General features: G+C 40.5%; 2 protein-coding genes across 2 annotated transcripts in view; one reads left to right on the top strand and one right to left on the bottom strand.

Annotated features, from left to right (window-relative positions):
- LOC101281293 (zinc finger protein 665) overlaps positions 1-20,925 on the top strand; it is a 369,078-nt gene that overhangs the window by 254,678 nt on the left and 93,475 nt on the right. The window lies entirely within an intron of this gene.
- Positions 6,779-9,101, bottom strand: LOC105747740 (zinc finger protein 836-like). Its single transcript, XM_033411803.2, has one exon. The coding sequence runs from the start codon at positions 8,968-8,970 to the stop codon at positions 7,735-7,737; it is 1,236 nt and encodes a 411-aa protein (XP_033267694.1). The 5' UTR covers positions 8,971-9,101; the 3' UTR covers positions 6,779-7,734.

Genomic DNA, 20,925 nt, shown 5'->3' with positions numbered 1-20,925 from the left:
TCCTCCTAACAAGCTGAAACGGTTTCAATAAAAACCTTTTTTTGCCAGCAGGTTGCTCGCATGTCGTGGTCGTGAGGCTCAAGCAATTCAGTGGTTGGAAACGTGGGTCTCCAATGGGTTGCTGCGGGGCAGTGGTTGGATCCCGGAAAATTTCCTGCAGTTAGAACTAATTTAAGCAGTTTAAGGAAACAAGAGCTAGACTGGCCTCTGTATTACACACTAGAATGAGAAATGGAAAAACACTCCCAGTGTAGAATGGGCCATTTCACAGTGACACCTTACAGAATAGATTTTCCTTTCTATTCTTCATTCAGCCAGGACTACAAACTCAACACTTTCTTGGTTCCAGACACTCAGAGACGAAACCTAGCATCTGAGGATGGAGGACTAAGGCATATGATAATTTCTGTCACTAATCATTGCTTTTAAAAATGCAATACAGGACTTCCCTGGTGGCGCAGTGTTTGGGAGTCCGCCTGCCGATGCAGGGTACACGGGTTTGTGCCCCGGTCCGGAAAGATCCCACATGCCGCGGAGCGGCTGGGCCCGTGAGCCATGGCCGCTGAGCCTGCGCGTCTGGAGCCTGTGCTCCGCAAAGGGAGAGGCCACAACAGTGAGAGGCCCGCGTACCGCGAAAAAACAAACAAAAAAAACGCAATACATTTTTTTAAATTGTTATAAATTGCCTTGTTCTTTTTGCTAAAGTGTTTTGCCTTTATTTAAAATCACATTCCGCTCCCCCCTCCCCCAGTTTTGATACGTATTTGACTTACATCACTGTGTGAGTTTAAGTTGTACAGCATGATGTTCTGACTTACACAGATTGAAATAATTACCGAAATAAGTCTAGTAAGCATCTATTATCTCATTCTCAGGATAAAGAACAAACTCCATTCACATACTCTGTCCCTAACATCTTTTCCCTTTACTTTTCTCTGTTCTTTAGGTGGAAATATGAAATTCAAAAATTCACATTTCTTATTAAAACTATGATGGCCACTTAAAAAGTAGGTAATATTTAGAAAAACATGTGAGACTAACGTTTCGCTGAAAACGAGACAAAATCTGAAAATGAAAAGGGTTTTGTTCTCAATCGTCACCCTTCTTGGTCATCCAGCAGCCATGTTGCTACAAGCAAAGTAAAGACTAAGTGCTCATGGAGATAGAAGGGGCAAAGGACCCATCACATCACAAACTTCGCCCCCTGGACTTCCTCTTATGTGAGAATGATAAACCTCCAACTTCTTTCAGTCACCATTCTCCAGGTGTTCCTGATAAACAGGATTATTATTTTCTGATGGGTACAGAATGAAGCCTTTCAGAAAGAATCTTGAATTCAAAATTTTGTGGCTTAGGACTTCTCTGGTGTCGCAGTGGTTAAGAATCCGCCTGCCAATGCAGGGGACATGGGTTCGAGTCCAGGAAGATCCCACATGCGGCAGAGCAACTAAGCTCGTGCGCCACAACTACTGAGCCTGGGCTCTAGAGCCTGCGAGCCACAACTACTAAGCCCCTGTGCTGCAACTACTGAGCCCGCGCGCCTAGAGCCCGTGCTCTGCAACAAGAGAAGCCACCGCAATGAGGAGCCCATGTACCACAACGAAGAGCAGCCCACGCTCACCGCAACTAGAGAAAGCCCGTGCACAGCAACGAAGACCCAACGCAGCCAAAAATTTAAAATAAATAAATTAAAAAAAATTTTGTGGCTTAAAAAGACTTTATGAAAACACCACTTAAGTGATGAGTTAACAGCTGTTGAGCACATGTTGCCTAGAATTCACACCGCGTTAACAAAATATAGCATGAGAATTTATGTCAAATGTTCAGAATGTTAGGTTGTAATGTCACAGGAGTAAGGAATCCAGTGCCACAAATACTTCCATGACCATTAAAGCTACTGGTCAATGAGCCTGTGCATTCCAGCACCCTTGTTTACACTGGCAACATGGATTCACTCATCGTGTCAGCCGTGAATGATTCCCTCACTGATGATCCAGCAGATAAAATCAATACCCTGCTTTCAGATAGCTTCTGTTCTATAAGGGACGGTCAAAAATAATTAAATACATTAAATAATTCAATAATACATGAAATTTAATGGAATGATGTGTGTAGAAAGTCAAAGGAGTCTACAGAAACTGAGAGAAAAACTGCAATTTGCAAGATGTCATGATATAAGAACACCCAAAAATCTACTATAATTGTATATACTAGCAATTTACAAATGGAAACTGAAATTAAAAATATAATATCATGTTTGAATGTTCAAAAAAGAAAAAGAATAAAAATGAGTAAATCTAACAAAACACTGACTTTCATGAAACAGTAATGAAAGAAGTCAATGATGAACTTTTACTTACATTTACTTACGACATTCCATATTGAATATGACATATCATATTCATTGATTGGAAAACAACATCTAAATATTGTTAAATTACCCCAAATTGTCATACAGGTATAATGCATTTCCAATCTAGATTTTTATAGAACCAATATTATTCTAAAATTAATATAGAAAGGCAAAAGAACGAGAAGAGCTACAGCATCACAAAAATACTGAAGTGGCTGGAATCATTCCACATGATCTCAAGATTTCTAATATAGTAACAGTAATCAAGATTGTGTGGGATTTGTTGAGGGACAGACACACAGACAAAACATTTGAAACTTTCGGAGAATTGCCAAAATATGACACAGAGACACAAAGTGGCTGTCAGAAAAATGGCCCAAAGACTTTCTCCATGCAAAGTTGCCAGAAAACTGTAATTTGTAAAAAAAAAATGCAGTATCTTGAAGCACAATAAAGCAAATTGCAATGAAAGAGGTATAACTGGATTGACATAATAGGAAGTTACCATAACCACAATTATATATGACTATAGTCGATTTAAAAATGGCAAGTTATACTTGTAAATTGACGATAGATGTTGTGTGGTTGAAGGATTTAAATAACTTGGCTTATTAGAGTAGCAAAATGGTTAAGATACCTCTCTTTGAAGCCAGTCAACATGGATTCAATTCCTGATTTACCCACTTGCTGGGATGGGACTAAATAAGTCTTTAAACCTGTCATTGTGCCAAGCTGCTTCATTCATGAAATCATAAACAGTACTTTTCTTCAGAGATGAAAATCCAATATCTTATTATGCATAAAGCAATAATAAGTGACTCTCACTAATCAAAATCAAGAACTTATCAAAGAAAAATATATCATTTGGGGATGGGAAGAAACTCTAAGTGGAGGATATCAGGTGTCAGTTGTCATGCTAAACAGAACAAATCTTTTCTCTGTAAGATCCTCTGGCAATGAATGTGAATACATCACTGGGAAAGGACAGAATGACTTCCAGGAATTTGGCAATGGGGATTATCTCCTTGTCACAGACCATACTTGGATTCTTTCGGTCTTTCTTTCTTATGTATCATGATATTTTCATTCTCTTCACTGCATGCTTCTTTACCTCCACACACTTGCTTTTCAAGCACCTAACCATAGCCAACTCCCAGAAAAATAGATTTCATGGCACCGTTTTGCCATTTCAGTTCTTTCATTGAACTAAAGCCCCGAAATAACTCTTCCATCATGTTTACAGTACACCTACTTTGTGTCATTGCTTACATGCATTATCACATCACAAAAGTCCCAAAACAACCCACTGATTTATACACCCCTTGTTGCAAAACAAGGGAAATATGCAAGGGAGGAAATAATAATGCAAAAACAAAAAGTGTATAAAAAACATTTTACTATACTAGAAAATTAATCATGGAACATACTGCTTAATACTGTAATTTGAAATACAAATTTTAATAGTCTTTGGATAATTGATTCTCTAGTAAGTTGTTTAGTTATATCATCAACTAAGCATTTCTAGACATTAATTTTTAGTAAACTAGTATAAAGATATCTTAGACAACTTATCTAAATAAAATCTTTACAGCATTTCCAAAAACCAAATTGATTTTTTTTTTTTTTTTTGGTGATGCTGCTTAGCTTGTTGGATCTCAGTTCCCTGACCAGGGATTGAACCTGGGCCACAGTAGTAAAAGCCCCGAATCCTAACCCCTAGATCACCAGGAAACTCCCTACATTCTTTTTTATATTCTTCTCCATTACAGTTTAACCCAGAACATTGAACATAGTTCCCTGTGATCTACAGTAGGACCTTGTTGTCCATCCATTCTATATATAATAGTTTGCATCTACTAGCCCCAAACTCCCGGTCCATCCCTCCCCTACCTCTCCTCCCCCTTGGCAACCACAAGTCTATTCTCTATGCCTGTAAGTCTGTTTCTGCTTCATAGATAGGTTTGTTTCGGTCGCATTTTATTATTTTTTATATTTTTTGCTCCACTGCTTGGCTTGCGGGATCTTGGTTCCTGGACCAGGGATCAAACCTGGGCCGCCGCAGTGAAAGCGCCAAGTCCAAACCAATGGACTGAGGAGGAATTCCCTGTGTCATATTTCAGATTCCATAGATAAGTGATATCATATGGTATCTATCTTTCTCTTCCTGATTTTCTTCACTCAGTGTGATAATGTCTAGCTCCACCCATGTTCCCCAAAATGGCATTATTTCATTCTTTTATGGCTGAGTAGCACTCCATTGTATACGTGTACCACATATATCCATTCATCTGTCCACATCCATTTTTTAGCAGCCGGCCAAAAAATAAAATAAAATAATCCAACTTGAACAATGGAATGTACATGTGGTGCAGGAAAAGAAATGAAATAAATTAGTAGCATAAAGAAAAGTGTGGTCTTTCCTAACCAAGAAAACAGGATTTTCAAGAGTAAACATCCAGTGTTTTATTATTTATTTATTTTTACATCTTTATTGGAGTATAATTGCTTTACAATGTTGTGTTAGTTTCTGCTTTATAACAAAGTGAATCAGTTATACATATACATATGTTCCCATATCTCTTCCCTCTTGCGTCTCCCTCCCTCCCACCCTCCCTATCCCACCCCTTCAGTGTTTTATTAAAGAGTCTCACATCATTTTTTGATGTTTGCCTACTTACAACTATATATTAAGATTCACCATAACCTCTCCTTATTTGGCCTATGTGGTGAAGAAGATCAAGTCTGAGGGCTTCCTTCTTTGATACCAACTGGAAGTTCAAAACATAACTGGTTAGCCTTCCGTAAGCCCGATCCAGTAATCACCTTAATACATCAAGTCATTAATCATTCCCTGTTATGTCAAACCATTTTTTGAACACCCTGGTATTCTTCCCTGTCCCCCTAGAAAGCGGAATTACATAACAAACATTCTCATAACACTTCAACATTAATATCAATCTAAATGACCAAACTAGCCTTTGCGTGGAGTTCCACCCTATCCCAGTGAATAGCCACAAGTGCAAACTAGCAACAACAAAAAACTGTTTTGGTGGTGATATGTGAAATTTCTAGTTTATCTATCAAGCAAAAATCTTCCCATTGTATATTGTTTAGTGTTAATACTCAGGAACATTGTTATTTTCAAATTATTTTACTGAGCGGTTCAAGGACAAAAGTGAAACTGGATGATTTTTAATTTTTCTAATATTTTTTATGTGCTTCTATGTTCCTATTTTTCCTTCATGTAAATCAAGGTGCACGATGTTAGATTTACTGGGCACAAAAAAGATCATGAAGAAATACATTCATACACCGCATATTCATGAATAGGGATGAGGTTGCACACACATTCACAAGGTGGACTCACTTGCCCCCAAGACAGAAAACCAAGAAGTAATTGCAGTTTCACCCCTCGCAGGAATGTCACCTTAAACCAATCACTCTGGAGTTTCCTGAGCACTAGTGAGGTAATCTGCAGGATAAGACTAAGACTTTGGTGCTACTTTCCCCCAAAAAAGGTAACCTTGCCTGAAAGAACCTTTTCTTTTACTAATAACATTCTTATCCCACCAAGTTACTGCCCATAAAAGCCTTCCAATTTGTACAGCACCGTTTAGGACCTCTTTAATTTCTAGGTGGGATACTGCCCAATTCATGAATCATTCAATACAACCAATCAGATCTTTAAATTTACCCTGTTCAATTTTTGCATGTCAATAAAATTCAGAGTCTGAAATAAACTGCTATGCTACTTGCATTATAGCCATCTGAATATTCTGGAATACAGTGGAGGGAATAATCAAGTACAAATTATGAGTATATAATCCCCAAATTATATGTTGTTTGATTCCATATTCGAAAGAAATTGCTATAGATTCTTTCCACCCTGACAGCCTAATGGTGCATTCTTAGCGTTTATTGTAAAGCACCAAGACAGGATAAAACTGTGTTGGTAAAAGAAACAGGATTCAACCAGGGTGATGAGGAGAGTGATTAAATTTTACTACATCTGTGTGGTTTCTCTCCAGGATAAATATTCTGATATCTAGCGACAAGTAAGTAATAATTTGAAACATTGCCATATTTATTGCATTTTATTTACTTTACTTTTTTTTTTCTTGCTGCATTGGGTCTTCATTGCTGTGCGCGGGCTTTCTCTAGCTGCTCTAGATGCAGCGAGCGGGGGCTATATTTCACTGTGGTGGGCGGGCTTCTCATTGTGGTGACTTCTCTTGTTGCAGAGCACGAGGCTCTAGGCACACGAGCTTCAGTAGTTGTGGTTCACAGGCTCAGTAGTTGTCGCTCGCGGGCTCTAGAGCACAGGCTCAGTAGTTGTGGCGCACTGGCTTAGTTGCTCCGTGGCATGTGTAATCTTCCCGGACCAGGGCTCAAACCTGTGTCCCCTGTATTGGCAGGTGTATTCTTTTTTTTTTTTTCAGAAGAATTTTTTTTTTTTTTTTTTTTTTTTGCGGTACGCGGGCCTCTTACTGTTGTGGCCTCTCCCGTTGCGGAGCACAGGCTCCGGAAGCGCAGGCTCCGGAAACGGAGGCTCAGCGGCCATGGCTCACGGGCCCAGCTGCTCTGCGGCATGTGGGATCTTCCCGGACCGGGGCACGAACCCATGTCCCCTGCCTCAGCAGACGGACTCTCAAGGCAGGTGTATTCTTAACCACTGCCCTACCAGGGAAGTCCCTATTGCATTTTAAAGTATGAAGTATTTGATGAACCCTCGGTTTAAGGCACAAGCAAAAAGCTTTGCCATATTCAGTACATCTGTAATGTCCTGTCGCGTATAGATTATCTGATAATTGATGAAATGTGAGCCCCGAGTAAAGGTTTTTCCCATTCATTGCATTTGTGAGGTAATAATCTCCAGAATGAATTATTTGGTGAATGAATTTGTTGCCTAAAGTCCTGGTCAAAGTAAATACATTTACCTGATTTTCTCCAGTATGACTTTTCCAATGAAGCTAAGATGTGTACACTTGCTAAAACCCTGGCTTAAAGTCCCTCCACCAATATGGATTACCTGATACTAAGTTAGACTTCAAAGTACAATAAATGATTTGCCATACTCATTATATTTGTAAGGTTTCTCTCCAGTATGAATTTTTTGGTGCACCTTAAGGTACAAATTTTGACTAAAAACTATGAGACATTTATGGCATTTCTACGATTACTGTCCACTATGGCTTATCTGATGGTAAGCGAGGTTTTGCCACAGTCATGAACGTGCATGTTTCCTCCCACTATGAATCTCCCATGAATTTAAACTGTCAGTTTTGAATGAGGACCTTCCCATATATATCAAATTAATATGGTTTCCCCTCTGTATTTATTATCTGATGTGTAGTGAAGGTTCAGATGTGAGGAAGGTCTTTTCAACACTCATTATTTTTGAAAGGTTTCCCTCCATTATGAATTCTCTGATGCTTTGCAAGGGTGCCTTTTTGACGAAAGACCTTGCTGCACTCATTACAGTTGTAAGGTTTCTCTCCAGTATGAATTCTCTTATGAACTGCAAGGTTTGACTTCCGACTAAAGATCTTGCCACACTCATTACATTTGTGAAGTTTCTCTCCAGAATGAATTCTCTGATGAACTGCAAGGTCTGAATTTCTGCTAAAGGCCTTGCAACATATATGACATTTATGTAACTTCTCTGCTGTACGGATTATCTGATGACGCCTGAGTTTTGAGCCCTGACTAAATGTTTTCCCACACTCATTGCATTTGTAAGGTTTCTCTCCAGTATGAATTCTCTGATGAGTTGCAAGGATTTGTTTTTGATTAAAGACCTTGCCACACTCGCTACATTTGTAAGGTTTCTCTCCAGTGTGAATTCTCTCATGAACTACAAGGTTTGATTTCTGACTAAACACCTTTACACATTCATTACATTTGTAAGGTTTCTCTCCAGTATGAATTCTCTGATGAACTATAAGGTTTGAATTTAGACTAAAGACTTTTTCACATATATCACATTTATGTAATTTCTCTCTGGTATGGATGATCTGATGTCTACTGAGGTGTGATCCCTGAAAAAAGGTTTTGCCACACAGATTACATTTGTAAGGTCTTTCCCTGGGTGCTTTCTGGTATTTTGTCAGTAATGATGGATGCATAAAATCACTCTCATGTATATTAGAAATGTTGGTTTGGACACCAGAAGAAATTCCTTGAAGTGGTGAACATAAGGCATTACTGCTAATAGTCTTGTCAGCTTGATTAAACTCATTAATTTTCTCTTCACTTTTAAAAATATGCAGGTCATCCAGAAAGCTTAAGGCAAGGCTGTTTTCAATAAGCTCAACTCCTGCAGTACTTCTACCATGTCCATCTCTCTTACCAGTGAGATTTTGGTTATGGGTTATAGTCATGCCTTTGTAATTTCTTACCTCAGCTCTCCGCTGAGACTCAAGGTCATAAATATTTTCCTGGACAACCCTGAGGTAAAAATGTTTGATTTCATTCCTTTCATGTCTTCGCAGCATTATGGTTTGGAATACTTCTTCTCTACCAGTGTTTGCTTTTAGATGTAATTTCTTGATCACATGTATACGAGAAATATCTACAAGATACAAAGAATCATATGTATCCAACACATTGTAATTCATAAATAAATATTTCAAGTTACATACATGATACTACTCTAAAAATAGTACTTATTTCAAAGAGAGTTAAGAAACTACCTACAATGATCTTAAAACTGTAGTAAAGCAAAAAAAACAGGATTCTTGGGGCTTCCCTGGTGGCTCAGTGGTAAGAATCCGCCTGCCAATGCAGGGGACATGGGTTCGAGCCCTGGTCCAGGAAGATCCCACATGCCACGGAGCAACTAAGCCCGTGTGCCACAACTACTGAGCCTGCACCCTAGAGCCTGAGAGCCACAACTACTGAGCCCACGTGCTGCAACTAGTGAGCCCACATGCCTAGAGCCCATGCTCCGCAACAAGAGAAGCCACCACAATGAGGAGCCTGCACACTACAATGAAGAGCGGCCCCCGCTCACTGCAACTAGAGAAAGCCCATGCACAGCAACGAAGACCCAACCCAGCCAAAAATAAAAATAAATAAATTTTTTTTTAAAAGAATAGGATTCTTTACTAAAGAAAAAGTGATCAGAGGTAATTCTAATTATTTTAGAGCACCCTATTTTCAAACAACCTATGACAAAAACTCTCACATTAAACAAACTGGTATTAGCTATCAAATAAAGTGTATTTTTCCACCATGACCCCAAAGCACATGACAGTTTTGAATTGGAAAACTAATCTAGCACAAAGAAAGTGAAGAATTTGACAAAACAATTTAATCAACCAAATATTTTTCTAAATACCTCTTATAAAACTATGTACCTATGAAGAAGCATAAAACATTCTAAAAGTACAGAACAGTGGAAAACATAGGCAGAACACTTTAACATTAACCGGAGCAGTATCTTTTGGGATCCACCTACTAGAGTAATGGAAAGTAAAACAAAAATAAAGAAATTGGATCTAATTAAACTCAAAAGCCTCTGCACAGAAAAGGAAGCCATAAACAAAATGAAAAGACAACCCACAGAATGGGAGAAAATATTTGCAAATGATGCAACTGAAAAAGGGTTAATCTCCTAAATAAACAAACAGCTCATACAACTTAGTATCAAAACAACAAGGACTTCCCTGGTGGTGAGTGGCTAGGAATCCACCTGCCAACGCAGGGGACACAGGTTCAAGCCCTGGTCCGGGAAGATCCCACATGCCGAGGAGCAACTAAGCCTGTGCACAACTACTGAGCCTGCACTCTAGAGCCCGCGAGCCACAACTACTGAGCCCACATGCCACAACTACTGAAGCCCATGTGCCTAGGGCCCAGGCTCCGCAATGAGAGAAGCCACTGCAGTGAAAATCCCGTGCACCACAACAGAGTAGCCCCCGCTCTCCGCAACTAGAGAAAGCCCATGGGCAGCAACAAAGACCCAATGCAGCCAAAATAAATAAATAAAATAAATTTATTAAAAAAAAAACCCACCCAAAAACACTAATTGAAAAAGATACATACACTGCAGTGTTAATAGCAGCACTATTTACAATAGGCAAGACATGGAAGCAACCTAACTGTCCATCAACAGGTGAATGTATAAAGAAGATGTCATATATATATGCCATGGAATATTACTAAGCCATAAAAAAGAATGAAATAATGCTGTTTGAAGCAACATGGATGGACCTAGAGATTATCATACTAAGTGAAGTAAGCCAGACAGAGAAAGCCAAATATCATGTGATATGGCTTATATGTGGAATCTTTAAAAAAAAGGTACAAATGAACTTATTTACAAAATAAAAAGAGACTCACAGACATAGAAAACAAACTTATGATTACCAAAGGGGAAGATATGTATTTCTTTTTTTAAATGAATTTATTTATTTATTTATTTATTTTTGTGCCACCAGGGAAGTCCAGGACTATGTATTTCAAAAGCAAGTTTCAGGGTTTCCCTGGTGGCACAGTGGTTGGGAGTCCGCCTGCCGATGCAGGGGACGCAGGTTCGTGCCCTGGTCCGGGAGGATCCCGCATGCCGTGGGGCAGCTGGGCCCGTGGGCCATGGCCACTGGGCCTGCGCGTCCGGAGCCTGTGCTCCGCGACGGGAGAGGCCACAGCAGTGGGAGGCCCGCATGTCACCAAAAAAAAATAAAAATAAAAATATAAAAATATTTTAAAAAAGCAAGTTTCAGAGGCAAAATCATGCAAACTTAGGAGAATACAAAATCAGGAAGGTAGACTAGGTAGAGCGGTACATGAGTGAAAAAAATACAAGATATGTTTGTCAGATATTATAGGACCTTCAGATGGAACCATGCACTCTACCCACAGATGCCAAACAAAAAGCCTGAAAGATGCACATATTCCCCCCATTAGGGACTGGGGATTAAAAAGAGGATCTCGGGACTTCCCTGGTGGCACAGTGGTTAAAACTCTGCGTTCCCAATGCAAGGAACAAGAGCCCACATGCACGCCACAACTAAAAATTCACATGCCACAACTAAGGAACCCTCCTGCTGCAACTAAGACCTGGCACAACCAAATTAATATAAAAAATAAAAACAAAATAAAAAAATTAAAAGAGGATCTCTCTGTACACTGTCCTTACAGTTTTCCTAAGTAACAATAACAGAAGATCCAACCAACAGGGCTAGGACACACATCCCTGAACTGTGTGGCAAGAGGAGAACAAAAGAAGTAGACAGGACTTGAGACAGCTCCATGCAGGTTGTGAGGTGCCAGATGGAATCAAAGAGCAGCCAGTGTTTTCCCATCTTCTGTCTGGGTCTTCTAAAAACATCCAATGGGGATGGAACCAAGAAAGGTTCAGGGATTAGTCTGGAGGCATCAGCTCTTATCCATGTGGACTGAGAACTAAGCATCCAGTGGAATCATGCCCTGAAGGAGAGATGAGGGGGTAGGAGACCCCTTTAAAAAAATCCCACCTCATGCTACTCAAGGTCAAGCAACAACTAGTTCACAGGTACAAGATGGCAGAGTGTGGTAGATCACGATAAAGACTTTGCCTTTGTCTCTGGTAGAGCAACAGTACCACTGGAGGGTAAAAGAACACATTTTACATGCTGAAGGACAACGTGGTAAGTTGGGGAGAAGAAAAATTTCCTCTGAGGGTTCACAATAATAAATTATCTTCTGTATTCCCACAGAACTCTCCGATGAGGGGAGAGTTAACCAAACACTATTAATAACGAGGTTTCCTCTCGGCCTTTCTGAGATCTGACCTATGTTCACACTTTGATACATGCTCAAAGGCATTCACATCACTCTCAACAGCCCAGCACTCTTTCTCTTGCTACAAAGTGAGTAAAATATTCAGCTGAGAAACAGAAATCCCTCCACACAAGAAGAAAGAAAGGTGATTTCCTGTGACTTTTCCAGAACTCTAATTCTTTGTTCAACTGAAGATTACAAATGAATCTAGAAAAATATTTCAAAAATTCACCCACTTTTCCCCTCCTTCTGAATGCACACGGAACAGTATAAAATGCAGAAATGTAGCTCACTTCCTAGAACTCCTAACTCAAAAGCACAGGAGTAGAAAAATAGGAACGTGGGTATATTAAAAGTTTACCATTCAGCTTTATGAATACATAAGCTCTGAAACAACCCCTGATAAATCATGAAGTGGGGAGATCATCTAAGGAAAGGTAGGATTAAACTCCTGATGCCACATCATGAAGCTTTTCAATGTCTGAGATAATAGGGATTTTGGATCAGTCAAGCAAACAGGGCCTCCCAAGAGAAAATGGAAGGATACCCAAGGGCAGAGCCCAACTTCTAGAGGGAAGTTATCCTCACCTAGGGAGACCAGGTTCCTGTAGGTCTCCAGCACCACATCCCTGTACAAGACCCTCTGAGCAGGGTCCAGGCATTCCCACTCCTCCTGAGAGAATTCTATGGCCACATCCTTGAAGGTCAACTGTGTCTGAAATGAAAACACATTTAACCAAAGAGCCCTGAGGAGATTCTTATTTTCGCACAAAATGAGAAGAGGACAGAGGAGTAAGGATCAATTCAGTTGAAGTAAATATTCTGACAGATCCATGTAAAGCTATGTGAAGGAAATTGTCATTCTCTAATTTAATTTCTTAGGCTTTTTCTTAACATTATGATATCCCCCATCAATCAATGGATTTTTTCCTTTTGTAGTCAATACATAAAATACATACAAATAAAATTCAACAATGGATTGTCTATGCAGAAGTGTTATATATTATATTTTACACACTGAGTGATATTTAATATCTAGGTAAGCTACGCTATGAGTGGTATCTTCAAGGATGACAGAGTCAACAGTGGCTTTTTTTTTTTGGCTGCATTGGGTCTTCGTTGCATCACTCGGGATCTTCATTGCAGCATGCGGGAGCTTTCGTTGCAGTGTGCAGGATCTTTTGTTGCAGCATGCAGGCAATCTGCTGTGGTGCGCAGGCTCCAGAGCACTTGGATTTCAGTAGTTGTGACTCACGGGCTCAGTAGTTGTGGCGCATGGCCTTAGTTGCCCTGCGGCATGTGGGATCTCAGTTCCCCAACCAGGGATTGAACCCGAGTGCCCTGCATTGAAAGGCACATTCTTTTTCATAAATTTATTTACATACTTATGCATTTATTTATTCATTTAATTTTTGGCTGCATTGGGTCTTCACTGCTGCGCGTGGGCTTTCTCTAGTTGTGGCAAGCAGGGGCTACTCTTCGTTGCAGTGCACAGGCTTCTCATTGCGGTGGCTTCTCTTATTGTGGAGCACAGGCTCTAGGAGCACGGGCTTCAGTAGTTGTGGCATGCAGGCTCAGTAGTTGTGGCTCGTGGGCTCTAGAGTGCAGGCTCAGTAGTTGTGGCACACGGGCCTAGTTGCTCCACAGCATGTGGGACCCTCCTGGACCAGGGCTCAAACCCATGTCTCTTTCATTGGCAGGCAGATTCTCCATCACTGCGCCACCAGGGAAGCCCAGAAGGCCCATTAACCACTGGACCACCAGGGAAGTCCCCAACAGTGGCTTTAAAGAAAAGTCAAAATCTTAAATTATGATAAGGATAGCAACAGCAATGACTAAAGGTGTCTGCATATTTAACATATACTAAGCATTACTGCAAATGTTTTACAGGTGTAAGCTTTTAATCATCATCAGAGCTCATTAGAGAAAGATCTGTTCCCATATTACAGAGGAGAAAACTGTCAGAAACACACTGAGAAACTCAATTCAGGTCAAGAAACTAAGAAACAATACACAAGCACATAAACTAAGGAAGTTTGGCTCTTGATTTGAAGATCAAGAAGAAAAACTTAGGGCTTCCCTGGTGGTGCAGCGGTTGAGAGTCCGCCTGCCGATGCAGGGGATGCGGGTTTGTGCCCTGGTCCGGGAAGATCCCACATGCCGCGGAGCAGCTGGGCCCGTGAGCCATGGCCGCTGAGCCTGCGCGTCCGGAGCCTGTGCTCTGCAACGGGAGAGGCCACAACAGTGAGGCCCGCGTACTGCAAAAAAAAAAAGAAAAAGAAAAACTTAAGCAACAGAAAGAGAATTAAAGGTACACGGATAGAGGGTCACCTGAGAAAACTTAACTTCAAGGAGAACACCATGGAAGGGCATAAAACGTCATTATAGATGTGGACACACACACAAATGCACATAAAATGTTAGTAATCTTACTACTATTTGAACCATTAACATGATAGTGTAAAAAAATACAAGGCCAAAGAATATATTTAAGATACGATTGGGGGAGTTCCCTGGTGGCACAGTGGTTAAGAATCCACCTACCAATGCAGGGGACATGGGTTCGAGCCCTGGTCTGGGAAAATCTCACACGCCTCGGATCAACTAAGCCCATGAGCCACAAGTACTGCGCCTGCACTCTAGAGCCTGCGTGCTGCAACTACTCAGCCCATGTGCCACTACTACTGAAGCCCACACACCTAGGGCCCGTGCTCCACAACAAGAGAAGCCACTGCAATGAGATGCCTGCACACCACAACGAAGAGTAGCCCCTGCTCGCCGCAACAAGAGAAAACCCGTGTGCAGCAACAAAGACCCAACGCAGCTGAAAATAAATAAATTAAATAAATAATTTTTTTAAAAAAAGATACAATTGGAAATACAATTAGGTATAACACAGACTGATTGAACTACAATTAGGTATAACACAGACTTATGAAATCATGTTGTCTTTTATCAAAACCACAGACTTGGGACTTCCCTGGTGGCGCACTGGTTAAGACTCCACACTCTCAATGCAAGGGGTCCGGGTTCAATCCCTAGTCAGGGAACTAGATCCCACATGCATGTGGCAACTAAGAGTTCGCATGCCAAAACTAAGAAGCCCATGTGCCGCAACTAAAGAGCCTGTGAGCTGCAACTAAGGAGCCCACCTGCCGGAACTAAGACCTGGCACAACCAAGTAAATAAATAAATAAATATTAAAAACAAAACAAAACATAGACTTGCAAATCCATGAACTCATGGACACATATGTAAACACACAATCAACTGGAATGAGAGGAGTTCTCGTGAACATTTTTTCATCATCAATGATACTCATGTGAATTTTAGCACCTTTGGGACCATGAAAAAGTATCAATGTCATTAAATGGTACTAACATGAACAGTGTAGAACACTTAAATTCCAATCTCTATAAAATACCTAGAGTCAAAAATATAAATAAAATTTTATCCACTAAAATGTACACAAGTAGGTATTAACAAATGCAAAACAGTCTGTGTACTCCACCCATAAAACACTGATTCAAAATTAGAAAAGTTATTACTGTTATATACTAATTAAATAGATTAAGAAAAAAATTATCACAATATTAAAGTTTACAATTACGTGTAGAATTAAAAATCTTCACAAAAAACAATATTGAAAAAACATATCATTATTAAGCAAGAAGATTTCAACAAACATCATGATCAGAAGGAAACACCCAATGCATACCCTCAAAAGTTACAGTAGAGTGAAGGGGGATGGCCAGGACTCCTGCCTTTCACCACTGTACAGTGTGCCTGAGCAGGGACCACTAGAGGAAGTAACAGGAGGAAAAACAGAGACCTAGAGTGAGAAACAGAGAGAGAGCAGGTCAAAGAGTAAAAGCGGTGAACATTTACAAATCTAAGGACATCGAAAGGCAAAAAGTGAATGAATGAAAAAGATATTCCGTGACTTCCGGTGGCTCAGTGGTTAATAATAGCCTGCCAATGCAGCGGTCGTGGGTTTGATCCCTGGTCCAGGAAGATCCCACATGCTGCAGAGCAACTAAGCCCGTGCACCACAACTACTGAGCCTGTGCTCTAGGGCCCGCATGCCGCAACTACTGAGCCTGCGTGGTGCAACTACTGAAGTCTGAGCACCTAGAGCCCATACTCCACAATAAGAGAAGCCACCACAATGAGAAGCCCGAGCACTGCAACGAAGAGTAGTCCCTGCTCGCCACAACTAGAGAAAGCCCGCACACAGCAACAAAGACCCAACGCAGCCAAAATAAATAAATACATAAATAAATAACCTTAAAAAAAAAGATATTCCATGTTAAAAAGAGCAGAGGTGACAATCTTATATCAGACAAATTTAATTAAAGAGAAAAACTGACACAAGACACAAAGGGTATTATATAATAATAAAAGATACAAATCACCAAGAAGATATAACAATTATAAATAAGTAAATATATATATATACACATCTAACATTAGACCTCCCCGCGAAATGGAGCAAACATTAACAGAAATAGAGAAAGAAATAGACTAGAGCAAAACGTGAGTAAGAGACTTCAAGACTCTAGTTTTACATACGCATGAAAACAAAAAGGTCAATAAAGAAACAGAAGATTGGACAACACCATAGAACAACTGTACCTAACAGACATATACAGAACACTCCACCCAACAACAGCAGAAAACACATCCTTCAGGAGCACATGTGAAACATTCTCCAAGACGGAACATACCTTATACCACAAAACAAATCTTAACAAATTTAAGATGATTGAGGTGATAAAAAAAAGATCTTCTCCAAACACAATGAAATTTGGAATTCCCTGTCGGTCCAGTCGTTAGGGCTCCGTGCTTTCACCGCCAAGGGCCCGGGTTCAATCCCTGGTCAGAGAACTAAGAGCCCACCAGCCAAAGTGGCCAAATAAATAAATAAATAAGCACAATGAAATGATACTAGAAATAAAAAGCAGATGGAAAACAGGAAAATCCCCCCAATGTGGAAATTAAGCACCTCACTCTTAGAGAAGCAGTAGGTCAAAGAGGAAATTATAAGGAAATGGGAAAAATATCTGAATAAAAATTAAAACACAGCATACCAAATTTATCACAGGTAACCAAAGCTGTACTAAAATGGAAGTCTACACTGATAAATGCTTACAACAAAAAAAGGGAAAGATGCACACTCTGCACTACTGTTCAAGAAAGTAATAAACTTCCTAGCTAGAGCCATTAGACAAGAAAGAGAATTCTAAGCTACTCAAATTGAAAAAGAAGTAAAATTATCTTTTCTTTTAGGTGACAAGGTTATAGATGTACAAACTAAAAAGGTTCCACAGTAAAACAACTATTTCAAAGAACAACTTCACAAAAGCTGGAGCATAAAACATCAGCATGCAAAACTCAGCTGCATTTCTGTACACAATGAACAATGTCCAAGAAAATTAGAAAACGATTCAATTTACTATAGAATCAAAAGGAACAGAATATTTAGGAAAGCATTAGTGAAGGAGGTGCAAGACTTGTATACTGAAAACTACTAAATGCTGCAAAAAGAAGTCCAAGGAGATACAAATAAATAGAAACATACCCTGTACTCATGGATTGGAAAACATAATATTCTTAAAATGACCATATTACCCAAAGTGCTCTACAGATGCAATGGACCCCCTATCAAAATTTCAACGGCAAAAAAAAAAAAAAAAAAAATTTCAACGGCAATGTTTGCAGTAATAGAAAAAATCATACTAAAATTCATATGGAATCTCAAGGGATCCCAAAGAGCCAAAATACCCTTGAAAAAGAAGATGGAGGCCATCATATTTGGATGTCAAAACACATTACAGACTAATCAAGATGATGATGTACTGGCAGAAACACAGACACATAAACCAGTGGAACAGACGAGAATATCAAAAATAAGCCTTTGAATATATATAAAATGTATAGACAAGGGTGCCAAGATTACGAAGGGGAAACTGCAGTCTCAATAACAAATGGTGGAGAAACTAGATCTATCAGCAAAAAGATGAAGCTGTAAATCTACCTACAGCAAAGGTAAAAACTTCTGTGTCACAGGATACAACCCGGAGTAAAAAGACAACCTCTGAGGGACTTCCCTGGTGGCACAGTGGTTAACGATCCACCTGCCAATGCAGGGCACACGGGTTGAAGCCCTGGTCCAGGAAGATACCACATGCCGCGGAGCAAATAAGTAGTTATGTGTGCGCCACAACTACTCAGCCTGCGCTCTAGAGCCTGTAAGCCACAACTACTGAAGCCCGCACACCGAGAGCCCGTGCTCTGCAACAAGAGAAGCCACCGCCATGAGAAGCCCACGCACTGCAACGAAGACGAGCCCCCGCTCGCTGCAACTAGAGAAAAGCCCACGCACAGCAACAAAGACCCAATGCAGCCAAAAATAAATAAATAAATAAATTTATTAAAAAAAAAAAAAAGAAAGACAACCTCTGAGGAATGGAGGTAATGAAAGTGATATGAAGAATTTCCAACTGTCAGAGATTTAGGTTGATTTCAAGACTAAATTTGCTAATGGTCTAAAACACCCTCTATCACTGATGTCTGTTTCTGAACTTTCCATTCCATTCACAATCATTAAGATTTGAAGTCAGCGATTCACTCGTTTAGCTTAATTGCCTTAAAAAAGTCTGAACAAATTGCCCATAATTGGTATGATTTCCAGATTTTACCAGGTATTGTGCATATTAGTATCTGACTTCCATGTGCAGCATCTTTATCCTTGTTTACAGAGAGCGGACAGTGCATCCAGATGGGGCCCTAAAAAATCCCGGCTGCCCAATAGCACTAACACCACGTCTCTAATCCATGGGTGTGAAGCCCTGCCCAGGACTACACCCAGCGGAGCCTCTTCACAAGTTCCAGGTCACTGGGTCATGGGGAGACGGGATCTAAGTGGAGATGACAGGCCCTGAGGGAAAGAACCGGGTGACAGTGAATGTACAGGTGGCAGGCGGGATACTTCAGAGTCAGAGATTAGTGAGTCCAAAGAAGGGCATCTCAGGAAGGACAGACAGAAGAATCAGCTGAGAATACAACTTTACCTGAGAAAGAGCCATTTCTGACTCCTTTTCTTTCCTCTTCCTCCTCTTCCGGGCTTCTTACCCAGGTAGCAATACTCTTTAGATGTTGACCCTGAAAGTTGGAAACATGCCGTTTAATGCTTAGAATCAACACACCCCCTTCCTGAGTCACCACCACACACACAGGGAAGCCCTCAGCATGGGGAACAGACGGTCCTCTGCTGCCCACTGTCCCAGGAGGGGCTCAGGACAGTAACTCCCACACACAGACCTACACAGGAGTTTTCCCACCCTTTCTTCAGATCAGGCTCCCCTCCTGGTGAGGCCCTCACGTACCCAGCAGCAGCGGGCACCTCAGCTGGACCCGACGATCCCCTGTAGGTCACAGACCAGCCCTGATCCATCCCCACGCAGAGCAGAGCCCTCACCCTCAGCCCAGATCTCAGCCCTCAGGAATGGGGGAACTCAGAGTCCTGATGTTCAATGATGCATCCGGACTGGAATCACCTGGGGCACCTCAAATATTGTTGAGGTTGGACCCCACACCGACAATATTAAGTGAAATCTCTGGTCAAAGGGTACAAAACATGTATATGAAAAATGCCTCAATGATCTAATGGGAGGCCTGTGTTGAGCAACACCCGCAGGAGCCTAGTCCAGCACAGCCCCCACTTTCTTTTTTTTTTTCTAGCTTTACTGAGGTATAACTGATGAGTAAGAATGGTGTACATATGAGTCATCGAATGTCGTTATTTTACACATGTAAACACTGTGCAATAATAATCACAATAAGGTAACTTTCAATTCCACCAACTCACAGTAATCTTTGTATCTGTGTGCTGAGAACACTTAGGTATTACTCTCTGGAAATTCCAAGTATATAACAACACAGTGGATTCACTATAGTCAGCATGCTGTACATGAGAGGTATATGTTGTACACATTTACAACTGAATGTTGTATCCTTCGACCAACATCTCCCCAGTTACCACACTACCCAAACCCTTGTAAGAACCTTTATACTCTACGGCTCTATAAGTCTGATATTTCTACTTTCCAAAAAAATGTCTGTCTTTTTCTGTCATAATAATGTCACAATTTATGGATGACATAAATTTTCTACATCTATTCACTTGTCAACAAACATTTGGTTCTTTCAACATCTTGCCTGCTGTGAATAATGCAGTAATGGTCAATGGAGGGCAAATATTTCCCTCACTATAATGATTTTGTTTCCTTTGGATAACTAGCCAGAGGAAGGTGTCATACACTGTTTGCCTATTCTATGTTTGTTTGTTTTCTTTTGCGGTACGCAGGCCTCTCACTGTTGTGGCCTCTCCCGTTGCGGAGCACAAGCTCCGGACACACAGGCTCAGTGGCCATGGCTCATGGGCCCAGCCGCTCTGCGGCATGTGGGATCCTCCCGGACCGGGTCACGAACCCGTGTCCCCTGCAACGGCAGGCGGACTCTCAACCACTGTGCCACCAGGGAAACCCCTGGTGTTAAAGTTTTGAAAAATTGAGACTATAATGTTAGAAAAGAATGATATGAGTTGATTGTAGAAGACCAAAAATTATTCCAGAAAGAAATACTTATTTATAGGAGAAATTGAATGAACTAAGATTTATTCCAACTTACAAAACAAATTATACAGAATAGAGAAAGAAAAACTAAATGCATTGCACACACAAAAAAATACTTTAAATAAATGTTCCTCTAAAAAGGCACCATGTAGTGACAGAGTCAGTCATTTCTTG

Source organism: Orcinus orca, chromosome 20 (genome assembly GCF_937001465.1).
Source record: "Orcinus orca chromosome 20, mOrcOrc1.1, whole genome shotgun sequence".
NCBI lineage: Eukaryota > Metazoa > Chordata > Mammalia > Artiodactyla > Delphinidae > Orcinus > Orcinus orca.
This window is presented reverse-complemented; position numbering and strand designations above follow the sequence as displayed.